The 24501-nt window shown below is 43.5% G+C and overlaps 1 protein-coding gene across 1 annotated transcript in view; it reads right to left on the minus strand.

The window, feature by feature from the left end:
• The window catches only part of LOC139413799 (plexin-A1-like), a 311289-nt gene that overhangs the window by 30825 nt on the left and 255963 nt on the right, over window positions 1-24501 (minus strand). Inside the window, exons 17-19 of the mRNA XM_071161567.1 lie at window positions 21735-21971; window positions 10345-10488; window positions 4799-5033 (exon numbers count right to left, since the gene is read on the minus strand). Of these exons, the coding sequence (XP_071017668.1) occupies window positions 4799-5033; window positions 10345-10488; window positions 21735-21971 (616 nt within the window). The remainder of the gene's footprint in view (window positions 1-4798; window positions 5034-10344; window positions 10489-21734; window positions 21972-24501) is intronic.

A 24501-nucleotide genomic window follows, 5' to 3' on the forward strand; every position in this document is an offset into this window, starting at 1 on the left:
TCGTACTACAACGGATCTGACGCTCATTGGATGTGGCAGGGCTTCACAGCCGAGAGCTGCCCAGTGACACAAGCCTACCAGACGAGCTAATCTACTCTATGCTCGCTTCGAGGCAAATGTCACTGAAACATGCATGAGAGCACCAGCTGTTCCGGAAGACTATGTGATCACGCTCTCTGCAGCCGATGTGGGTAACACCTTAAACAGGTCAACATTCACAAGGCTGCAGGGCCAGACGGATCACCAGGACGTGTACTGCTAGCATGCGCTGACCAACTGGCAAGTGCCTTCACTGATATTTTCAACCTCTCCCTGTCCGAGTCTGTAATACCAACACATTTTAAGCAGACCACCATAGTGCCTGTGCCCAAGAATACTAACATAACCTGCCTAAATGACTACAGACCCGTAGCACTCATGTCTGTAGCCATTAAGTGCTTTGAAAGGCTGGTCATGGCTCACATCATCCCAGAAACCCTAGACCCACTCTAATTTGCATACCGCCCAAACAGATCCACAAATGATGCAATCTCTATTTCACTCCACACTGCCCTTTCCCACCTGGACAAAAGGAACACCTCTGTGAGAATGCTATTCATTGACTACAGCTCAGCGTTCAACACCATAGTGCCCTCAAAGCTCATCAATAAGTTAAGGATACTGGGACTAAAGAGAACGAGAACGCCCCCATTAACATCAACGGGGCTGCAGTGGAGTAGGTTGAGAGCTTCAAGTTCCTTGTTGTCTACATCACCAACAAACAAATATGGTCCAAGCACACCAAGACAGTCGTGAAGAGAGCACGACAAACCCTATTCCCCCTCAAGATTTGGCATGGGTCCTAAGATCCTCATAAGGTTCTACAGCTGCACCATCGACTGGTTGCATCACTGCCTGGTACGGCAACTGCTTGGCCTCCGACCGCAAGGCTCTACAGAGGGTAGTGTGAATGGCCCAATACATCACTGGGGCCAAGCATCCTGGCATCCAGGACCTCTATACCAGGCGGTGTCAGAGGAAGGACTTTTTATTATCAATTACATGAAGTTGATGCAAAGAGTCAATATTTGCATTGTTGACCCTTCTTTTTCAAGACCTCTGCAATCCGCCCTGGCACGCTGTCAATTAACTTCTGGGCCACCTCCTGACTGATGACAGGCCATTCTTTCATAATAAACGCTTGGAGTTCGTCAGAATTTGTGTTTTTTTTTTTGACCACAAGTTCTCAATGGGATTATGGTCTGGGGAGTTTCCTGGCCATGGACCCAAAATATCGATGTTTTGTTCCGAGCCACATAGTTATCACTTTTGTCTTATGACAAGGTGCTCCATCATGCTGGAAAAGGCATTGTTCATCACCAAACTGTTCCTGGATGGTTGGGAGTTGTTGCTCTCGGAGGATGTGTTGGTACCATTCTTTATTCATGACTGTGTTCTTAGGAAAAATTGTGAGTGAGCCCACTCCCTTGGCTGAGAAGCAACCCCACACATTAATGATCTCAGGATGCTTTACTGTTGGCATGACACAGGACTGATGGTAGCGCTCTCCTTGTCTTCTCCGGACAAGCTTTTTTCCGGATGCCCCAAACAATCGGAAAGGGGATTCATCAGAGAAAATGACTTTATCCCAGTCCTCAGCAGTCCAATCTCTGTACCTTTTGCAGAATATCAGAATATCTGTCCCTGATGTTTTTCCTGTAGAGAAGTGGCTTCTTTGCTGCCCTTCTTGACACCAGGCCATCCTCCAAAAGTCTTCGCCTCACTGTGCGTGCACTCACACCTGCCTGCTGCCATTCCTGAGCAAGCTTTGTACTGGTGGTGGCCCCATACCACAGCTGAATCAGCTTTTGGAGACGGTCCTGGCGCTTGCTGGACTTTCATGGGCACCCTGAAGCCTTCTTCACAACAATTGAACCGCTCTCCTTCTTGATGATCCGATAAATGGTTGATTTAGGTGTAATCTTACTGGCAGCAATATCCTTGCCTGTGAAGCCCTTTTTGTGCAAAGCAATGATGACGGCACGTGTTTCCTTGCAGGTAACCATGGTTGACAGAGGAAGAACAATGACTCCAAGCACCACCCTCCTTTTGAAGCTTCCAGTCTGTTATTCAAACTCAATCAGCTTTACAGTGTGATCTCCAGCCTTGTCCTCATCAACACTCACACCTGTGTTAACGAGAGAATCACTGACATGATGTCACCTGGTCCTTTTGTGGCAGGGCTGAAATGCAGTGGAAATGTTTTTATTGGATTCAGTTCATTTGCATGGCAAAGAGGGACTTTGCAATTAATTGCAATTCATCTGATCACCCTTCATAACATTCTGGAGTATCTGCAAATTGCCATCATACAAACTGAGGCAGCAGACTGTGAAAATGTATATTAGTGTCATTCTCAAAACTTTTGGCCACGACTGTACATAATACCTCAACTTACCGGTGCCCTCGCAGAGTGACTCTGTATTGGTAACCCCCTGTATATAGTCTCACCATTGTTATTTTATTGCTGCTCTTTAATTACTTGTTACTTTATTTCTCCATATTTGTTTTTTAACTGAAATTGTTGGTTAGGGGCTGTTAAGTAAGCATTTCACTGTAAGGTTTACACCTGCTGTATTCGGTGCCTAATACAATTTGATTTGATTCAATAACAGAATGAAAAGTAACTTAAACATAGTCAAAGTACAGTGGGGCAAAAACGTATTTAGTCAGCCACCAATTGTGCAAGTTCTCCCACTTAAAAAGATGAGAGAGGCCTGTAATTTTCATCATAGGTACACTTCAACAATGACAGACAAAATGAGAAAAAAATCCAGAAAATCACATTGTAGGATTTTTAATGAATTTATTTGCAAATTATGGTGGAAAATAAGTATTTGGTCACCTACAAATAAGCAAGATTTCTGGCTCTCACAGACCTGTAACTTCTTCTTTAAGAGGCTCCTCTGTCCTCCACTCGTTACCTGTATTAATGGTACCTGTTTGAACTTGTTATCAGTATAAAGGCACCTGTCCACAACCTCAAACAGTCAAACTCCAAGCTCCACTATGGCCAAGACCAAAGAGCTGTCAAAGGACACCAGAAACAAAATTGTAGACCTGCACCAGGCTGGGAAGACTGAATCTGCATTACAGGCCTCTCTCATCTTTTTAAGTGGGAGAACTTGCACAATTGGTGGCTGACTAAATACTTTTTTGCCCCACTGTATATACACACTAACAGATGTGATTGCAGCCACACTCACACTAACCAGGAGCTCTCCACACAGCACAGTGCCCACATGATATATCAGTGTCCTGCTGTTGATACACATGTTCCACTCTCCACATGCATGTGTCATGTGACCCATTCTATGTCCCCTCCATTCCTTTCAGTGGTATCTAAAGGAGTGTTGGGAATCTTTCTGTATTATGCAGATATGTCTCTTGTGGCCTAATCTTGACTAAAGGAACCCCACAAACAAATAATGAAATAAACACCTTGCCAAACAGATGGCTTGTGTCACCTTCATCCCTCTCTCTCCAGTCCTCCCTCTCTTTTTCTCTCTGCAAGGAACAGTCTCAGAGGTTACACTATCCATCTCTGTGACCCGCCTCTCACTCTATCAGTCTCTCTGTGACCTCCCTCTGTTCATCTCTCTGTGACCTCCCTCTATCCAACTCTCTGTGAGCTCCCTCTCACTCTATCCGTCTCTCTGTGACCTCCCTCTCACTCTATCCGTCTCTCTGTGACCCCCACTCACTCTATCCATCTCTCTGTGACCCCCTTCTCACTCTATCCATCTCTCTGTGACCCACTTCTCACTATCCGTCTCTCTGTGACCCACTTCTCACTCTATCCATCTCCCTGTGACCCCCCTCTCGCCCTCCATCCATCTCCCCCTCACTCTGTCCCTTTATCCATCTCTCCCTATGCCCTTCTCTCATTTTCCATCCCCTCTTCTCTCTATCCATCTCTGCCCTCTGTACCTGTATCACCCTCTCACCTACACTCTTCTCTCTATCCATCTCTGCCCTCTGTACCTGCATCACCCTCTCACCTACCCTCTGTCTCTCTATCCATCTCTGCCCTATGTACCTGTATCACCCTCTCACCTACCCTCTTCTCTCTATCCATCTCTCCTTCTCTGTGGCTCTAACCATCTCTCCCTATATCTGTACAACATCTAGGTTCTTTGAAATGCAGGACAGATGCTGCAGTATGACTTCCCTTATGGATCCCTCAAACTTATACTCCCTCTCATTCTCTCAGTCTTTCCCATCTCTTTCTCTTTTACTGTACTTACGAAACCACCAAACCTCACCCTCTACTCTGGTGCTGCCATTCTCTTTATCTGTCCTTATGGAACCATGATATCAATCTACTCCCTTTCTAGTCTCTTTCTTTCTGTATCTACGATTTACTTTCTCTCCATCTACTCCTTTTCCAAACAGACAAACACACTGACAGTATCACTGGCCTCCGACCGGATCAGAAGTCTCTGCCAAATTAACAAATGTTAATGTGAGAGCATGCAGACACCACTTCCTCTCTCTCTCCCCAGTTCCCTTCCTCCCTCATCCCTCTTTCTCTTTCTGAAACAGAAAAGCTATCCAAGCAGACCTCTCAACATCTGGTGGCGGGCAGCAGAGCCCCGATCAAAGTGTCCTCTGGACGGGTACCAAGAGCAAGCTGAACCCAGTGGGAGGGACACTGTATGTGTGTCTGTGTGTGTGCGCATGGAGCCTGCTTGTCTTGTGCAGATCAATAAAGTTGTATTGAATTGAATAAAGTTGATAGACAGCTGCTTTGGCTTACCCTCCTTGCACTCCAGCGCCACTCGAGACTCCAGGTTGTCCATCTGTAACTGCAGGCGTTTCAGCGTGCGGTCGGCATCCCGTGACTTCCTCTTGTAAGCGATGAGCACGGCAATGATGACCAATAGCAGCAGGCCACCGCCCCCTCCAATGCCGATGATGGCAGGCAGGCTGAGCAGGCTGTCAGAGTACATCTGGAGGGTACCGGGGGAGTACTCAAATCCCCCCACACGTACCTGGGAGGGAGAAGCACACACTGGTTTAGATTCTTTGTGGGACAATTCATATTGTGGAACAACACATATTTGGATTGCTGGATTGGGTGGACAACAGACAGGTGGACAATAGACAGGAGGGATCAGTTCACCCCAAAACAGATAGTGATAAAATACATTTGAAATAATTTACACACACACACAATTATATCACAGCCTACACACGGGTGTGTGTGTTTGTGTGTGCCTGTACGTGCGTGCGTGCGTGCGGGTATTTGTGTGCATGTGAACATGTTCTTTTCCTTGTCACAACACCCGGACTCGAACATATATTCTTACCTTCACACCATATTACTTCCCCTAGACGTAGCTTCAACTCTATTCCTAACAGTGCATTCAAAAACTAGATTATTGAGATGCAGCCCCAATTCCTTTCCTTGAGACAACACTGTAGTGATCAGTGCAGATGAAGGGAAGGAGATGAGGAGAGGAAGCCAAAGACTATTGAGATGCACCCTAAGTAACCCGGTCAAATCAAAAATATACTGCTATAGGTGTTTTATTTAACTGGTCTATATCTATCAAAGACAACACGTAACCTGAAGGACTGTAAAATATAGATATGGACCTCTTAGTCCACAAGCCATTTCTCAGCTGCATTGAATATGAGCAAATCCCTGCAGAATAGAAGCCAAATGAAGAATTGAATTTGATAGGTTGTCTAGGACACAAACACAGCTGAGACTATGGTAGCAGAAGCTTCAACGTGTGTATGTGGATCTGTACACAGATGTAGGATCTTAATTTGATAACCTTGTTGCACGAGAACTTTCCAGCAATGCAAGAAATGTAAAACTTGTTTAAGGTTTAAAAAGGCTTCCGAAGTTTGTAATTTCCACTTTGAAATTTCAGACTTGATTTTCCCTTACAAAAAATATATTAACCCCAACAAAAATGTATATTAATTATAATCCCCTCCTAAATTTGTTCTCGACTTGGCCTACATTTCCAAAATAAGTCTATATATATATATATATAACACACTGCCATTGTTAGAATCTTAATATCACAAACAAAAATGAAGTTACAACGGTTCTCCCCATTGCCCCTCCTTTTCACGAAAGTAGGGCCTGCTCCTCTCCTTTTCACAACAGTGGAGCCTGCTCCTCTCCTTTTCACAACAGTGGAGCCTGCTCCTCTCCTTTTCACAAAAGTAGGGCCTGCTCCTCTCCTTTTCACAAAAGTAGGGCCTGATCCTCTCCTTTTCACAAAAGTAGGGCCTGCTCCTCTCCTTTTCACAACAGTGGAGCCTGCTCCTCTCCTTTTCACAACAGTAGGGCCTGCTCCTCTCCTTTTCACAACAGTGGAGCCTGCTCCTCTCCTTTTCACAACAGTGGAGCCTGCTCCTCTCCTTTTCACAACAGTGGAGCCTGCTCCTCTCCTTTTCACAACAGTGGAGCCTGCTCCTCTCCTTTTCACAAAAGTAGGGCCTGCTCCTCTCCTTTTCACAAAAGTAGGGCCTGCTCCTCTCCTTTTCACAAAAGTAGGGCCTGCTCCTCTCCTTTTCACAAAAGTAGGGCCTGCTCCTCTCCTTTTCACAAAAGTAGGGCCTGCTCCTCTCCTTTTCACAAAAGTAGGGCCTGCTCCTCTCCTTTTCACAAAAGTAGGGCCTGCTCCTCTCCTTTTCACAAAAGTAGGGCCTGCTCCTCTCCTTTTCACGAAAGTAGGGCCTGCTCCTCTCCTTTTCACAAAAGTAGGGCCTGCTCCTCTCCTTTTCACGAAAGTAGGGCCTGCTCCTCTCCTTTTCACAAAAGTAGGGCCTGCTCCTCTCCTTTTCACAAAAGTAGGGCCTGCTCCTCTCCTTTTCACAAAAGTAGGGCCTGCTCCTCTCCTTTTCACAAAAGTAGGGCCTGCTCCTCTCCTTTTCACAAAAGTAGGGCCTGCTCCTCTCCTTTTCACAAAAGTAGGGCCTGCTCCTCTCCTTTTCACAAAAGTAGGGCCTGCTCCTCTCCTTTTCACAAAAGTAGGGCCTGCTCCTCTCCTTTTCACAAAAGTAGGGCCTGCTCCTCTCCTTTTCACAAAAGTAGGGCCTGCTCCTCTCCTTTTCACAAAAGTAGGGCCTGCTCCTCTCCTTTTCACAAAAGTAGGGCCTGCTCCTCTCCTTTTCACAAAAGTAGGGCCTGCTCCTCTCCTTTTCACAAAAGTAGGGCCTGCTCCTCTCCTTTTCACAAAAGTAGGGCCTGCTCCTCTCCTTTTCACAAAAGTAGGGCCTGCTCCTCTCCTTTTCACAAAAGTAGGGCCTGCTCCTCTCCTTTTCACAAAAGTAGGGCCTGCTCCTCTCCTTTTCACAAAAGTAGGGCCTGCTCCTCTCCTTTTCACAAAAGTAGGGCCTGCTCCTCTCCTTTTCACAAAAGTAGGGCCTGCTCCTCTCCTTTTCACAAAAGTAGGGCCTGCTCCTCTCCTTTTCACAAAAGTAGGGCCTGCTCCTCTCCTTTTCACAAAAGTAGGGCCTGCTCCTCTCCTTTTCACAAAAGTAGGGCCTGCTCCTCTCCTTTTCACAAAAGTAGGGCCTGCTCCTCTCCTTTTCACAAAAGTAGGGCCTGCTCCTCTCCTTTTCACAAAAGTAGGGCCTGCTCCTCTCCTTTTCACAAAAGTAGGGCCTGCTCCTCTCCTTTTCACAACAGTGGAAGGCGCCATGCCCAGTTGATAATCACCCAGATAATTGCCTCAAAACTCAACCTAAACTATACAGAAACTAATTTCACACATTCAACAACAGATTAAATAAATGAAGTATGATGGTTAGAAAGGGGGAGAATGGGTGAGTTGATGAGCGAGGGGAGAGGATAATGCATCATTATATAGTCACCAATTGTGAATTAAGAACAAGGCAGGCCATTCGATTGTATTGATCTATTATAATTATGATCTCAAAATGGTATGTATCAGTCCACCAAATCCAAGCAGCTTTATCAGTCTACTCTGGTCTACTTGCAGTACACGGTGGGGGAGTGAGTCATTTACAATGGCAAGAAGAATGGATGCACATGCTGCGTTTGTGCTGCTACACGATCTGAATGAAAATGACTCAGATGGTGGGGAAGAAGTGAACCATGACATCTCTGATGATTATTATTCTGGGCCTCAGCCTTAGCCTGAACCTCCACCTCTGAAGCCTAAGTACAAAAAGCCACAACGAGGCCTCCCGGGTGGCGCAGTGGTCTAAGGCTGTGCCACCAGAGACTCTGGGTTCGAGCCCAGGCTCTGTCGCAGGCGGCCGCGACCGGGAGGTCCATGGGGCGACGCACAATTGGCCTAGCGTCGTCTGGGTTAGGGAGGGTTTGGCCGGTAGGGATATCCTTGTCTCATCGCGCACTAGCGACTCCTGTGGCGGGCCGGGCGTAGTGCACGCTGACCAGGTCACTAGGGGCACGGTGTTTCCTCCGACACATTGGTGCGGCTGGTTTCCAGGTTGGAGGCGCGCTGTGTTAAGAAGCAGTGCGGCTTGGTTGGGTTGTGTGTCGGAGGATGCATGACTCTCGACCTTCGTCTCTCCCGAGCCTGTACGGGAGTTGTAGCGATGAGACAAGATAGTAACTACTAAAAACAATAGGATACCATGAAATTGGGGCGAGAAAAGGGGGTAAAATAAAAAATACATCAAAACATTTTAAAAAGCCACAACGGTGTGCACTGAGCAGGTGCCCACGCCACCACCAAATGAAACGGTGAGACAGGAGAGAGGAAGGGAGGACACCGTTTGGATAGAAAAAGCAGGTGACAATTCTACGGGACAATTATCAGCACAAAATATCATCACTGAGCAGGCCCTACATCTCAAGCAAAAAACAACATCAGCAATGCACTTACCAACTTTGGTTGTTTATGTGAAATGGACATGCTACAGCACATAAGGCACTGTACTGTTGGGCATAGGGAGCAAGGAGACACTGCCTAGGATTTGTCTGTTGATAAGCTGGAAGTGTTAACTTCAATACTTAATGTCCGTGGAGCATTTGGTGGAAAGAGTGTGTATATGGAACATTTCTGGTCATGTATGGGATACCTTAAGAAAAACCATTTAACGGGATCGCTTCAGAGAGATCATTTGTTGCCTCCATTATGATGACAAAGAAACGAGAACACGAAGCCTGGAAACAGACAAATTCGCCATGGTATCCGACGTATAAATAATTTACTATTTTTAACTGCGGTCATTTTTGACAGTTATATTCATTATAATGCCATTATTGCTTTTGTGCTGATTTTCACTATTTATCCAATAAAATTACATTTTGGAGCTCATAATGATGTTTAGGCTACTGAAGTTTTTATCATTTGACCGTGTGACCTTGCGTCTTGCTGACCACGCGTCTTGCTGACCACGCGTCTCGGTGACCACGCGTCTTGCTGACCACGCGTCTCGGTGACCACGCGTCTTGCTGACCACGCGTCTTGCTGACCACGCGTCTTGGTGGTTTGGGTATTTTTTTTTACTGTGATGTTATAAAAATAATTTGTTACCGTGTTTCAACACATATGCTTTTTGTTTCATAGTTGTAACAAAGGCACTCCACAAATAAAAATGATTGAACATTAGAATGTTTGTTTTTACATTTAGCCTACAGTAACATAAACTAATGAAAATTAACATATGCTAATGTTATCTAAGATCTTCATAAACAACACCAAATGATTATTTTTGCGATAGCATTTATGAAATGTATTAATTACACTGTTAGACTGCTCATTAGCTTGATGGGGGTTGCCTCGAGGCCCAGCGGTTCTAGTATTAAAGGGATGAATAGAGAGGAGGATAGACAAGAAGTGGCAAGAGGAACAGAGGAAAGAATAGAGACCATAAATAGGGGTATATGACATAAGGAAAGAGGAGACTGTTATATTGAAAAAGTATAGATGAGGGAGGAGGTAAACAGAAAACGCAAGATGAGCAAAAATCTGAGGTTAGGTGAGGAGAGATGTAGTGAGATGAAATGCTAAATGTGAAAAGAATATGATACGATACGGTGTTATACAATGCCACATAAGACAACCCAACATTATCCAACATTACCCAACACAACATTACCCACCCCCAACATTACCCAACCAACATAACTCAACATTACCAAACCCAAGCCAGCATTACCAAGCCAAACCCAACATTACCAAGCCATATCCAACATTACCAAGCCCAACATTACCAAACCTAACGCAACATTGACCATCCCAATGTTATCCAACCCAACATTATCCAACCAGACATTAACCAACCTGACATTACCCAACCCAACAATGTCAAAAGAGAGAGTGGATACAGTAGACTACTTACGGTAACTTTGTGTTCTCCGGTGAGGTTGGGCCACTCACAGAGCAGCTGGCTCTCTGACAGGGTGAGGACACAGGGCGTCTCACCGATCAGCACCGTGTAGTTAAGACGAGAGTTACCAGGGGCTGCCGGGATCAGGTTCTTACCCTGAGAGACAGAGACAGACACACAACTGAAGAGAATGCATAGGTGAACACACACACACACGCACACACACACTCTGTGTACACGCAAGCACACACACCCTCTCACCAGGTATAGCCTGAATTCAAAATTGATGAAATAGATTTTATTTTCTCACCGATCTACACACAATCACCCTATAATGACAAAGCGAAAACATGTTTTTAGAAATGTTTGCTAATTTATTGAAAATGATCATACAGAAATCTCATTTACATAAGTATTCACATCCCTGAACAAATACTTTGTAGAAGCACCTTTGGCAGCGATTACAGCTGTGTGTCTTTCTGGGTAAGTCTCTAAGAGCTTTCCACACCTGGATTGTGCAATATTTGTCCATTATTATTTTCAATATTCTTCAAGCTCTGTCAAATTGGTTGTTGATCTTTGCTCGACAACCATTTTCAGGTCTTGGCAAATAATTAAAATTAAATTAAGAAGATTTAAGTCAAAACTGTAACACTGCTAATCAAGAACATTCACTTTCTTCTTGGTAAGCAACTTCAGTGTAGATTTGTCCTTTTGTTTTAGGTTATTGTCCTGTTGAAAGTTGAATTCATCTTCCAGTGCCTGGTGGAAAGCAGTGCCTGCTGAAACCTTCTTTTCAGTCTGTCAATTAGGTTAGTATTGTGGAGTAACTACAATGTTGTTCCATTCTCAGTTTTCTCCTATCACAGACATTAAACTCTAACTGTTTTTAAGTCACCATTGGCATCATGGTGAAATCCCTGAGCAGTGTCCTTCCTCTCCGGCAACTGAGTTAGGAAGTACATTTGTAGTGACAAGGTTTATTGATACACCATCCAAAGTGTAATTAATAACTTCACCATGCTGAAAGCGTTATTCAATATCTTCTTTATCTTTTATTTTACCTATCTACCAATAAGTGCCCCTCTTCGAGAGGCATTGGAAAACCTCCCTGGTCTTTGTGGTTGAATCTGTGTTTGAAATGTACTGCTCATTGAGGGACCTTACAAAAAATTGTGTGTGTGAGGTACTGAGATGAGATAGTCATTCAAAAATCATGTTGGACACTTTTATTGCACACAGAGTCCATGCAACTTATTATTTGACTTGTTATGCAAATATTTACTCCTAAACTTATTTAGTCTTGCCATAACAAAGGGGTTGAATACTTATGGACTCTAGACATTTCAGCTTTTCATTTTTTATTAATTTGTATGAAACAGTGTTTGTATACAATGCAGTAACATACCTACATTGTACCTTATGAAAGCTACATGCAGGCTATAGCGTGTCTCATGAATTATTTTATACATTCTAATAAATTGACATATTTGTCAGGGGTAGATGCATTTTTCGTTAGAGAAAATAATTGTTCTTATATCAATTGTTTTATTATTTGTTGAAGGCAGAATAAATGGTTACCTTTGTGCCTGTGTGGTCCAGTGGTTACAATAATGTATGCCAGAGTCAGCATGGGTTCACATCCAGCCAACTGCCCTTTGAGTCATGTATGAATGTCTATTTTTGATGCATTAATTCCGCATGGTTACAGGGTTAAAACAGAAACCATTCAAAGGTTAATAGGCATAATTTACTACAAGGGGTTAAGGTTAGGGGCTGTTTCAGGGAAGGCTTCAAACAAAATAATTTCATAGCATACTTAGGGCTTGCTATGGCATTGTGCCCTAAGCAGCGCGCTCTGTCTCTGAGCCTCATGAGTTCGTGCTCGGTACTGGGCGATCTAGTGACAAGCCTGAGCATGCATTAGGCCCACAAGTTAAATCGCATTTATTTAAATGTTTTCAACAAGTAAAAATGAAGAGACCGATAATCAGAGAAAAGTTTCTCAGCAGGACAAACCACTGGACCACCCCAGGCAACTACTTAACTCCATTTTGACAGTTCATTCTTGCCCTTAGGATACACTTGACACTTGTATGTTGTAGCCTACTGGAGACCAATATCCATCTTGTGTTATTGTTACGAATCCCTTTTGGACCGACAGTCTAGGGGGGATGGTAATGAGACCCGTAACATAACTCATGTAAATTATAATTGTGACAAAGTAAAAGTGTGAACGTAATAACCACGACAACTGAAATCTACCGTCAAACTCAAGGTTTATTTGATAAACACACGGTAATGGGGGGAGCAGGAAAAGGGGCTGAGCTGGACCCAAGGAAAGAAACAAATATGCAAAAACAGCCCTAAGCTAGACTAGCCTAGTTTAACAACAGCTAACTAACCAAAAATACAGTGGGTGGTCCGCCCAGTTCTAACTAGTGTGTTTAACAAAGTTTACCTACGGGTAGTGTATGCCCATGGGCGACTTGTCTTGTTTTCCCCTTTTCCCACCAGCAACAAACAAACACCATAACCAAAACAATACTCACAGGTGATGACAAAGTGCTATGGAGGTGCTCCAACAAAAGAGAGGTTAAGACACAACGAGAGAGTGAAACACAGAGATCTACATACATGGCATTTACAAAGAGATTGAGCTACTGAAATCTATTAAGAACAGCGATCTACCAACATGGCATTTACAAAGAGATTGAGCTCCAGAGCAAACAAATGATGGGGTTTTTAAACCATGGGGAAGGAACTGTGATAGGGTAGGAAACAGGAGGAGGTGTGTCTTCTGATTGATGGGTTGATTGTTGACTGATTGGGGAGTGATGATTTTCACCTGTGAGGGGAGAAGGAGAGAAAAGAAACACACACACACACAGGATACACACAGGATAACTGTATCCGTAACAGTTATTAAACAATATACAGTACCAGTCAAAAGTTTGGACACACCTCCTCATTGAAGGGTTTTTCTTTATTTGCACTATTTTCTACATTGTAGAATAATAGTGAAGACATCAAAACTATGGAAAAACACATATGGATTCATGTAGTAACCAAAAAAGTGTTACAAAAAAATCTAAATATATTTATATTTGAGATTCTTCAAAGTAGCCACCCTTTGCCTTGATGACAGCTCTGCACACTCTTGGCATTCTCTCGACCAGCTTCATGGGGTAGTCACCTGGAATGCATTTCAATTAACAGGTGTGCCTTGTTAAAAGTTAATTTGTGGAATTTATTTCCTTCTTAATGCATTTGAGCAAATCAGTTGTGCTGTGACAAGGTAGGGGTGGTATACAGAAGATAGCTCTATTTGGTAAAAGACCAAGTCCATATTATGGCAAGAACAGCTCAAATAAGCAAAGAGAAATGACAGTCCATCATTACTTGAAGCCATGAAGGTCAGACAATTGGGAACATTTCAAAAACGTTGAAAGTTTCATCAAGTGCAGTTTCAAAAACCGTCAAGAGCTATGATATAACTGGCTCTCGTGAGGACTGCTACAGGAAAGGAAGACCCAGAGTTACCTCTGCTGCTGAGGATAAGTTCATTAGAGTTACCAGCCTCAGAAATTGCAGCCCAAATAAATGCTTCACAGAGTTAGTAAAAGACACATCCCAACATCAACTGTTCAGAGGAGATTGAGTGAATAAGGCATTCATGATTGGATTACTGCAAAAAAAACACCACTAAAGGACACCAATAATAAGAAGAGACTTGATGAGCCAAGATACATGAACATTAGACCGGTGAAAATCTGTCCTTTGGTCTGATGAGTCCAAATTTGAGATTATTGGTTCCAACCGCCACGTCTTTGTGAGATGCAGAGTAGGTGAACGGATGATCTCCGCATGTGTGGTTTCCACCGTGAAGCACGGAGGAGGAGGTGGGATGGTGCTTTAGTAGTGACACTGTCTGTGATTTATTTATAATTCAAGGCACACTTAACAAGCATGGCTACCACAGCATTCTGCAGCAATACGCCATCCCATCTGGTTTGCGCTTAGTGGGACTATCATTTGTTTTTCAACCGGACAATAACCCAACACACCTCCAGGCTGTGTAAGGGCTATTTGGCCAAGAATTAGAGTGATGGAGTGCTGCATCAGATGAGCTGGCCTCCACAATCACCAGACCTCAACCCAATTGAGATGGTTTGGGATGAGTTGGACCAGAGAGTGAAGGAAAAGCAGCCAACAAGTGCTCAGCATATGTGGGAACTCCTTCAAGACTGTTGGAAAATCATTCCAGGTGAAGCTGGTTGAGAGAATGCCAAGAGTGTGCAAAGCTGTCACCAAGGCAAAGGGAAACTACTTAGAAGAATCTCAAATATATTTTGATTTGTTTAACACTTTATTGGTTACATGATTCCATATGTGTTTTTTCATAGTTTTCATGTCTTCACTATTATTCTACAATGAAGAAAATAGTAAAAATAAAGAATGGTAAGGTTCGTCCAAACTTTTTTAATTCGGTTAGGACATCTACTTTGTGCATGACACAAATATATTTTCCAACAATTGTTTACAGACAGATTATTTCACTTATAATTCACTGTATCACAATTCCAGTGGGTCAGAGGTTTACATACACTAACATGACTGTGCCTTTAAACAGCTTGGAAAATTCCAGAAAATTATGTCATGGCTTTAGAAGCTTCTGATAGGCTAATTGACATCATTTGAGTCAATTGGAGGAGTACCTGTGGATGTATTTCATTCCCTACCTTCAAACTGTATATATATACATACAGTTTAATTTGGAAGTTTACATAAACCTAAGCCAAATATATTTGAACACAGTTTTTTCACAATTCCTGACATTTAATCCTAGTAATATATCCCGTCTTAGGTCAGTTAGGATCACCACTTTATTTTAAGAATGTGAAATGTCAGAATAATAGTAGAGAGAATTATTATTTCAGCTTTTTTTTCTTTCCCACATTCCCAGTGGGTCAGAAGTTTACATACACTCAAACAGTTCTATTTTTGTTTCATCAGACCAGAGGACATTTTTCAAAAAAGTACGATCTTTGTCCCCATGTGCAGTTGCAAACCGTAGTCTGGCTTTTTTATGCTGGTCTTGGAGCAGTGGCTTCTGCCATGCTGAGTGGCCTTTCAGGTTATGTCAATATAGGACTTGTTTTACTGTGGACATAGATACTTTTGTACCTGTTTCCCCCAGCATCTTCACAATGTCCTTTGCTGTTGTTCTGGGATTCATTTGCACTTTTCGCACCAAAGTACGTTCATCTCTAGGAGACAGAACGCATCTCCTTCCTGAGCGGTATGACGGCTGCGTGGTCCCATGTTGTCTACAATTTGTTTTCTGAGGTCTTGGCAAATTTCTTTTGATTTTCCCATGATGTCAAGCAAAGAGGCACTGAGTTTGAAGGTAGGTCTTGAAATACATCAACAGGTAAACCTTCAATTGACATCATTTTCTGGAATTTTCCAAGCTGTTTAAAGGCACAGTCAACTTAGTGTGTGTACACTTCTGTCCCACTGGAATTGTGATACAGTGAATTATAAGTGAAATAATCTGCCTCTAAACAATTGTTGGAAAAATTACTTGTGTCATGCACAAAGTAGATGTCCTAACCAACTTGCCAAATCTATAGTTGTTAGCAAGACATTTGTGGAGTGGATGAAAAAACAAGTTTTAATGACTCCAACCTAAGTTTATTTAAACTTCCGACTTTAACTGTGTGTGTGTGTGTGTGTGTGTGTGTGATATATATATATAAAATTAGGGTTTTTGATGTGTATGGCTGCATTTCAGATACATTTTTGTATTGATGGGGACTAGCGCTGCATCTCATTGGCTGAGGGGGAACCAATTAGGGCAAATAAACTCTCCAAACACACGTCCCCGTCCCCCTCCCCTTACACACGAGGCATTGCAGGGAGAGGAATTAAATGTTTGGAAAATCTGATGCACATCTAATTTATCCACATTCCCGTTTCATGTTTTCCGGCATCTCCGAGAAATGGAAGACACAGCAATCAAAGGGTTGTAGGGCTCATTATGAAATTGGTATTTAAATTGTTTCTGATAGACTAGAAGAAGAAAAAAGAAGCTTATTTCATATATAAAATATCCACACACAACATCATAGACTGAAAAAACACAAGTTTTGTTCAACACCCCTGCACACCCCTGTTGCCTAAGCTACACAAGAACATGGACAGCCTTCTGGGCAGACCCATCATCTCAGGGATTGGGAGAATAACTGAACATCTCACTCTATGTTGACCATCACCTGAAACCCATTGTGTCAAGCTTGCCATCTTATCCCAAAGACACAGCTGAATTCGTGAGGTTGGTGCTCACGACTTTGCCTCCTTCCTGCAGTGTAGCTGGACCGCCATGGGCACAAGGATGGCACTGAACTTTGCTAACCTGCAAAAACATTGCATTGCACAGTACCCCGCACCCTGAGGACCAACCTGTATAGTGGATCACATCGTCTCTCACTAGCACTACCAGCTGATATAGGGCTTGTCTTCCCCGTGCCCTATATGAATTTGTCCATTCCCTTTGTGTAATTATTCTGGATGAAGGCCGTAACGTTCATGTTTTAATATTGCTTAAATAAAACAAATAATTGTTAATGGGGAGCGAGTGTTGTGCCTTTTCCTTTTCAATTAATGTAAAACATCCATGAAATATCACAGTTCGGCCAGTACCATACAAAAAATAATAATTGTCGATTCTTTCGACCAATCGATTGGTCGATATTTTAAAATGTTTATTTTTCCATATATAGACATCCTATGTGTTTTAATCAAATCAAACATATACACTGAGCTTGTCTGATGATTTAAGCACACTGCTTGATTAAATAATTAAGACACACAAATGACAAGAGGGAGTTTGATCGCAATTGATTTGATTGTGCCGGGCTGGACTCAGACTTGCAGCTCTGTGTTAAAAAACAAATGACAGTGAGTGACTGTGTGACTAACACCTGTTGTCTCTCTCTCTCTTACCCTGCTGCAGCGACCACCACAGAACATCAACAGCATTTATCGCTTTGTCTGTGTTGCTGAAGCTGCAACATAATTACAGCCATTTCTGATTGAAAAGTTCTGTTACCGAAATCCCTTTGTTTAGGAAAAACATCCCCTATTCCCTCAACCCTTACCTTCTTTATGTTCCACGTATGAATAACATTTTTGTAAAGCCTAAAACATTTCTGAAATGGAACGGTATATTTATTGTTTACGGTAATTATTCAAGGGTCACTTTGTTAATTTATTTAAAAACTAAAATGCTTGATTGCATTTCAAATCATGAATGTCTCGTATGCTGTGTGATGACATGAACAAATAAATGATTGATTGATACAGTAGCCTATTTAAGTATTGAAATATAGGCCTCAGGAAGTTATGGTATTAAGACTCAACAGGATGGGCTCTTGGGCCTACAGCTCGAAGGTGGTTATACAAGGCTGCTATACTAAGCCTACTAATTATAATGACATTACTTATTATTATAATGATGATCATAATAATAACTATAAGAAGAAGATAAAGAAAAAGCAGAGATAATATAAATATAATTTTTCAGACATTTTGGAACAGTGTAAACACTGCGTTAACTAACCTCTTCTGGCTTCAATGCCATACAACTCTCCTTCTGTGGCCTCCAACTGCTCTTAAACGCTAGTAAAACTAAATGCATGCTCTTCAACCGATCACTGCCCGCACCTGCTCGTCCATCCAGCATCACTACTCTGGACGGCTCTGACTTGGAATACGTGGACAACTACAAATACCTAGGTGTCTGGTTAGATTGTAAACTCTCCTTCCAGACTCACATTAAGCATCTCCAATCCAAAATTAAATCTAGAATCGGCTTCCTATATCGCAACAAAGCATCCGTCACTCATGCTGACAAACATACCCTCGTAAAACTGACCATCCTTCCGATCCTAGACTTCGGTGATGTCATCTATAAAATAGCCTCCAACACTCTACTCAACAAACTGGATGTAGTCTATCACAGTGCCATCTGTTTTGTCACCAAAGCCCGATACACTACCCACCATTGCGACCTGTACGCTCTTGTTGGTTGGCCCTCGCTTCATACTCGTCGCCAAACCCACTGGCTACAGCTTATCTACAAGTCTCTGCTAGGTAAAGCCACACCTTATCTCAGCTCAAAGGTCACCATAGCGGCACCCACTCGTAGCACGCGCTCCAGCAGGTATATCTCACTGGTCACCCCCAAAGCCAATTCCTCCTTTGGTCGTCTTTCCTTCCAGTCCTCTGCTGCCAATGACTGGAATGAACTGCAAAAATCTCTGAAGCTGGAGACTCATTTCTCCCTCACTAGCTTTAAGCACCAGCTGTCAGAGCTGCTCACAGATCACTGCACTTGTACATAGCCCATCTGTAAACAGCCCATCTATCTACCTACCTCATCCCTATACTGTATTTATTTATTTATCCTGCTCCTTTGCACCCCAACATCTCTACTTGCACATTCATCTTCTGCACATCTACCATTCCAGTGTTTAATTGCTATATTGTAATTACTTCGCCACCATGGCCTTTTTTATTGCCTTAACTCCCTTATCTCACCTCATTTGCAGTCACTGTATATAGACTTTTTGTTTTCTTTGTTCTACTGTATTATTGACTGTATGTTTTGTTCATTCCATGTGTAACTCTGTGTTGTTGTATTGTGTCTAATTGCTATGCTTTATCTTAGCCAGGTCGCAGTAGCAAATGAGAACTTGTTCTAAACTAGCCTATCTGGTTAAATAAAGGTAAAACAAAAAGTACATTTAAAAAAGAAGAGGGGACAGGGATTCAAAGGCGTGTAGAACGTCTCTGGTGTAAAAGGTGAACATTTGGCTGTGAACTCGCTCTGATGTTATCTGATGAGGGAATAGGAGCAGGAGGCATATCTTTGGTGGATTTGGATAAATATTCATTTTCCCTCACATTTTTTAGACAGTAGTTTTTCATAGGGTTCTCACCCTATCGTGGCACGGAACGGCACAGCTAACGCCTTTTATGGTGTCGCCAAGTCTCAAACCGTTCTTTTGGAAAGCCAAAAGCTCCAAGGGTAGTAGGGGACAAATAAACAGGGTCACCATTTCTGAATGAATGTTTTGAGAACACAAAGGCAATTTACATTTCTATCAGTGTCATTCCAGAAATATATTGCATTGGATGCCGCTGTGAGATTTTAACACTCATTTCTAAGTTGAGTTTGTTGGAGAGATTGAAGTTTACAGTGAGATGGTCACATTGAACCTGGTGCCATACATACGTAATGTATCATTTCTCCTCCCTAAGATACATTTGTATCTCTTTAACCCTCCTCCACCCTGCTCATGCTCCATCAAAGGACTCTCCTTCACCCTGGGCCTCACTCTGCACCCCTGAACCCAACTCACTGATGGATTCTCCTCCACCATTGGCCCCATTCTCCACCCAAGAAAATATCTCCTCCACCTTGGTTCACTTACTTACCTCCACCCTGCGCAACACAATAACACTCCTCCACCCTGGGACTGCTCAGAATCTCCCTCCTCCACCCTGCACCACACGCTTCACACAATAACACTCCTCCACCCTGGGACTGCTCAGAATCTCCTTCCTCCACCCTGCACCACACACTCCACACGATAACACTCCTCTACCCTGGGACTGCTCAGAATCTCCTTCCTCCACCCTGCACCACACACTCCACACGATAACACTCCTCCACCCTGGGACTGCTCAGAATCTCCTTCCTCCACCCTGCACCACACACTCCACACGATAACACTCCTCTACCCTGGGACTGCTCAGAATCTCCTTCCTCCACCCTGCACCACACACCACACACTCCACACGATAACACTCCTCCACCCTGGGACTGCTCAGAATCTCCTTCCTCCACCCTGCACCACACACTCCACACAATAACACTCCTCCACCCTGGGACTGCTCAGAATCTCCTTCCTCCACCCTGCGCCACACACTCCACACGATAACACTCCTCCACCCTGGGACTGCTCAGAATCTCCCTCCTCCACCCTGCACCACACACTCCACACGATAACACTCCTCCACCCTGCACCACACACTCCACACGATAACACTCCTCTACCCTGGGACTGCTCAGAATCTCCTTCCTCCACCCTGCACCACACACTCCACACGATAACACTCCTCCACCCTGGGACTGCTCAGAATCTCCCTCCTCCACCCTGCGCCACACGCTTCACACAATAACACTCCTCCACCCTGGGACTGCTCAGAATCTCCCTCCTCCACCCTGCGCCACATGCTTCACACAATAACACTCATCCACCCTGGGACTGCTCAGAATCTCCTTCCTCCACCCTGCACCACACACCACACACTCCACACGATAACACTCCTCCACCCTGGGACTGCTCAGAATCTCCCTCCTCCACCCTGCGCCACATGCTTCACACAATAACACTCCTCCACCCTGGGACTGCTCAGAATCTCCTTCCTCCACCCTGCACCACACACTCCACACAATAACACTCCTCCACCCTGGGACTACTCAGAATCTCCTTCCTCCACCCTGCGCCACACACTCCACACGATAACACTCCTCCACCCTGGGATTGCTCAGAATCTCCCTCCTCCACCCTGCGCCACATGCTTTACACAATAACACTCCTCCACCCTGCACCACATGCTTCACACAATAACACTCCTCCACCCTGGAACTGCTCAGAATCTCCCTCCTCCACCCTGCACCACATGCTCCACACAATAACACTCCTCCACCCTGGGACTGCTCAGAATCTCCCTCCTCCACCCTGGGACTGCTCAGAATCTCCCTCCTCCACCCTGCACCACATGCTTCACACAATAACACTCCTCCACCCGGGAACTGCTCAGAATCTCCCTCCTCCACCCTGCACCACATGCTCCACACAATAACACTCCTCCACCCTGGGACTGCTCAGAATCTCCCTCCTCCACCCTGGGACTGCTCAGAATCTCCCTCCTCCACCCTGCACCACATGCTTCACACAATAACACTCCTCCACCCTGGGACTGCTCAGAATCTCCCTCCTCCACCCTGGGACTGCTCAGAATCTCCCTCCTCCACCCTGCACCACACTCTCCACACGATAACACTCCTCCACCCTGGGACTGCTCAGAATCTCCCTCCTCCACCCTACACCACACACTCCACACAATAACACTCCTCCACCCTGGGACTGCTCAGAATCTCCCTCCTCCACCCTGCACCACACACTCCACACGATAACACTCCTCCACCCTGGGACTGCTCAGAATCTCCCTCCTCCACCCTGGAACCCTCCTCCACTCCAGAACCCTCCTCCACGATGGGCCCCACTCTCCAAACCAGAGAAACCCTTTTTCTACCATAGTCTCACCTTGAGGATGAGCGGGGAGCTGGGCTTGAGCTCCAGCAGCCCCGTGGAACTGAGCGGCTCGATCACAGGGTCTGGGTAGAAGCTGAACGTCTCGTTGACCACAAGCGTGGTGTGCACGTTGTCCATGACGAAGCCGATCTCGTCGGGATTGCTGCCTGTCTCTGAGAAACCCTTCTCAGAGAAGGCCAGAGAGGGCGCCAGACACATCATCACGGTGTTGCTGAGCACTGTGCAGTTCTGATGAATGAGAAGAGAGAGGATGTTGTATACATATATTCATTATGCACAGTACACTGACATGTAGTCAAAAGTGTATACACTGAGTGTACAAACATTAGGAACACCTTCCTAATATTGAGATGCACCCCCTTTTGCCCTCAGAAGTCTCAATTCGTTGGGGAATGGACTATACAAGGTGTCAAAAGCATTCCAAAGGGATGCTGGCCCATGTTGACTCCAATGCTTCCCACAGTTGTGTCAAGATGGCTGGATGTCCTCTGGTAGAGGACCATTCTTGATACACACAGGAAACTGTTGAGTGTGAAAAACGCAGCAGGGTTGCAGTTCTTGACACACTCAAACAGATGCGCCTGGCACCGACTACTATACCCTGTTCAAAATCACTTCAATATTTTGTCTTGCCCATTCACCCTCTGAATGTCATACATACACAATCCATGTCTCAATTGTCTCGATGCTTAAAAATCCCTCTTTAACCTGTCTCCTCTCCTTGAATGGTGGATTTAACAGGTGACTGGATTCACCTGGTCAGTCTATTTCATGGAAAGAGCAGCTGTTCCTAATGTTTTGTACACAAAATGTAAACAAAAAACATAAAACAAAAAGCTTAAAGGGGAAAAGACAGAAGAGGATGGATATGTTCAATATGTACACTACACTGACATGTAAAACAAAGTGATAAATTCCACAATGTAAACAAACGTATGTACAAAAAAACATAACCAAACCAAAAAGCAGTGTATCGTCCGAGCTGAGTGAAAACGGTGGATAGGTTCATTATGGACACTGAATAAAATGTAAACAACAAACAGAAAACCAAAAGGTCTGAGTTACATCAATGGTGATACCATATCTTACGGTTTGCCCGTGGGCTAAACATTCTCCTCTCCTTCAATGCAGACGAAGACAACATGAGACAGTAAGGGTATATAAAGACTAGACAACATGAGACAGAAAGGGGATATAAAGACTAGACAACATGAGACAGTAAGGACATATAAAGATTAGACAACATGAGACAGTAAGGACATATAAAGACTAGACAACATGAGACAGTAAGGACATATAAAGACTAGACAACATGAGACAGTAAGGACATATAAAGACAACATGAGACAGTAAGGACATATAAAGACTAGAATCCATGAGACAGTAAGGACATACAAAGACTAGACAACATGAGACAGTAAGGACATATAAAGACTAGACAACATGAGACAGTAAGGACATATAAAGACTAGACAACATGAGACAGTAAGGACATATAAAGACAACATGAGACAGTAAGGACATATAAAGATTAGACAACATGAGACAGTAAGGACATATAAAGATTAGACAACATGAGACAGTAAGGACATATAAAGACAACATGAAACAGTAAGGACATATAAAGACAACATGAGACAGTAAGGACATATAAAGATTAGACAACATGAGACAGTAAGGACATATAAAGATTAGACAACATGAGACAGTAAGGACATATAAAGATTAGACAACATGAGACAGTAAGGACATATAAAGACTAGACAACATGAGACAGTAAGGACATATAAAGACAACATTAGACAGTAAGGACATATAAAGACTAGACAACATGAGACAGTAAGGACATATAAAGACTAGACAACATGAGACAGTAAGGACATATAAAGACTAGACAACATGAGACAGTAAGGACATATAAAGACTAGACAACATGAGACAGTAAGGACATATAAAGACTAGACAACATGAGACAGTAGGGACATATAAAGACTAGACAACATGAGACAGTAGGGACATATAAAGACTAGACAACATGAGACAGTAAGGACATATAAAGACTAGACAACATGAGACAGTAAGGACATATAAAGACTAGACAACATGAGACAGTAAGGACATATAAAGACTAGACAACATGAGACAGTAAGGACATATAAAGACTAGACAACATGAGACAGTAAGGACATATAAAGACAACATGAGACAGTAAGGAAATATAAACACTAGACAACATGAGACAGTAAGGACATATAAAGACTAGACAGTAAGGACATATAAAGACAACATGAGACAGTAAGGACATATAAAGATTAGACATCATGAGACAGTAAGGACATATAAAGATTAGACAACATGAGACAGTAAGGACATATAAAGATTAGACAACATGAGACAGTAAGGACAAATAAAGACTAGACAACATGAGACAGTAAGGACATATAAAGACAACATTAGATAGTAAGGACATATAAAGACTAGACAACATGAGACAGTAAGGACATATAAAGACTAGACAACATGAGACAGTAAGGACATATAAAGACTAGACAACATGAGACAGTAAGGACATATAAAGACTAGACACCATGAGCCACCAAGGACATATAAAGACTAGACAACATGAGACAGTAAGGACATATAAAGACTAGACACCATGAGACAACAAGGACATATAAAGACTAGACACCATGAGACAGTAAGGACATATAAAGACTAGACAACATGAGACAGTAAGGACATATAAAGACTAGACAAC

The sequence above is a fragment of the Oncorhynchus clarkii genome, chromosome 7 (assembly GCF_045791955.1).
Source record: "Oncorhynchus clarkii lewisi isolate Uvic-CL-2024 chromosome 7, UVic_Ocla_1.0, whole genome shotgun sequence".
In the NCBI taxonomy this organism is placed as follows: Eukaryota; Metazoa; Chordata; class Actinopteri; order Salmoniformes; family Salmonidae; genus Oncorhynchus; species Oncorhynchus clarkii.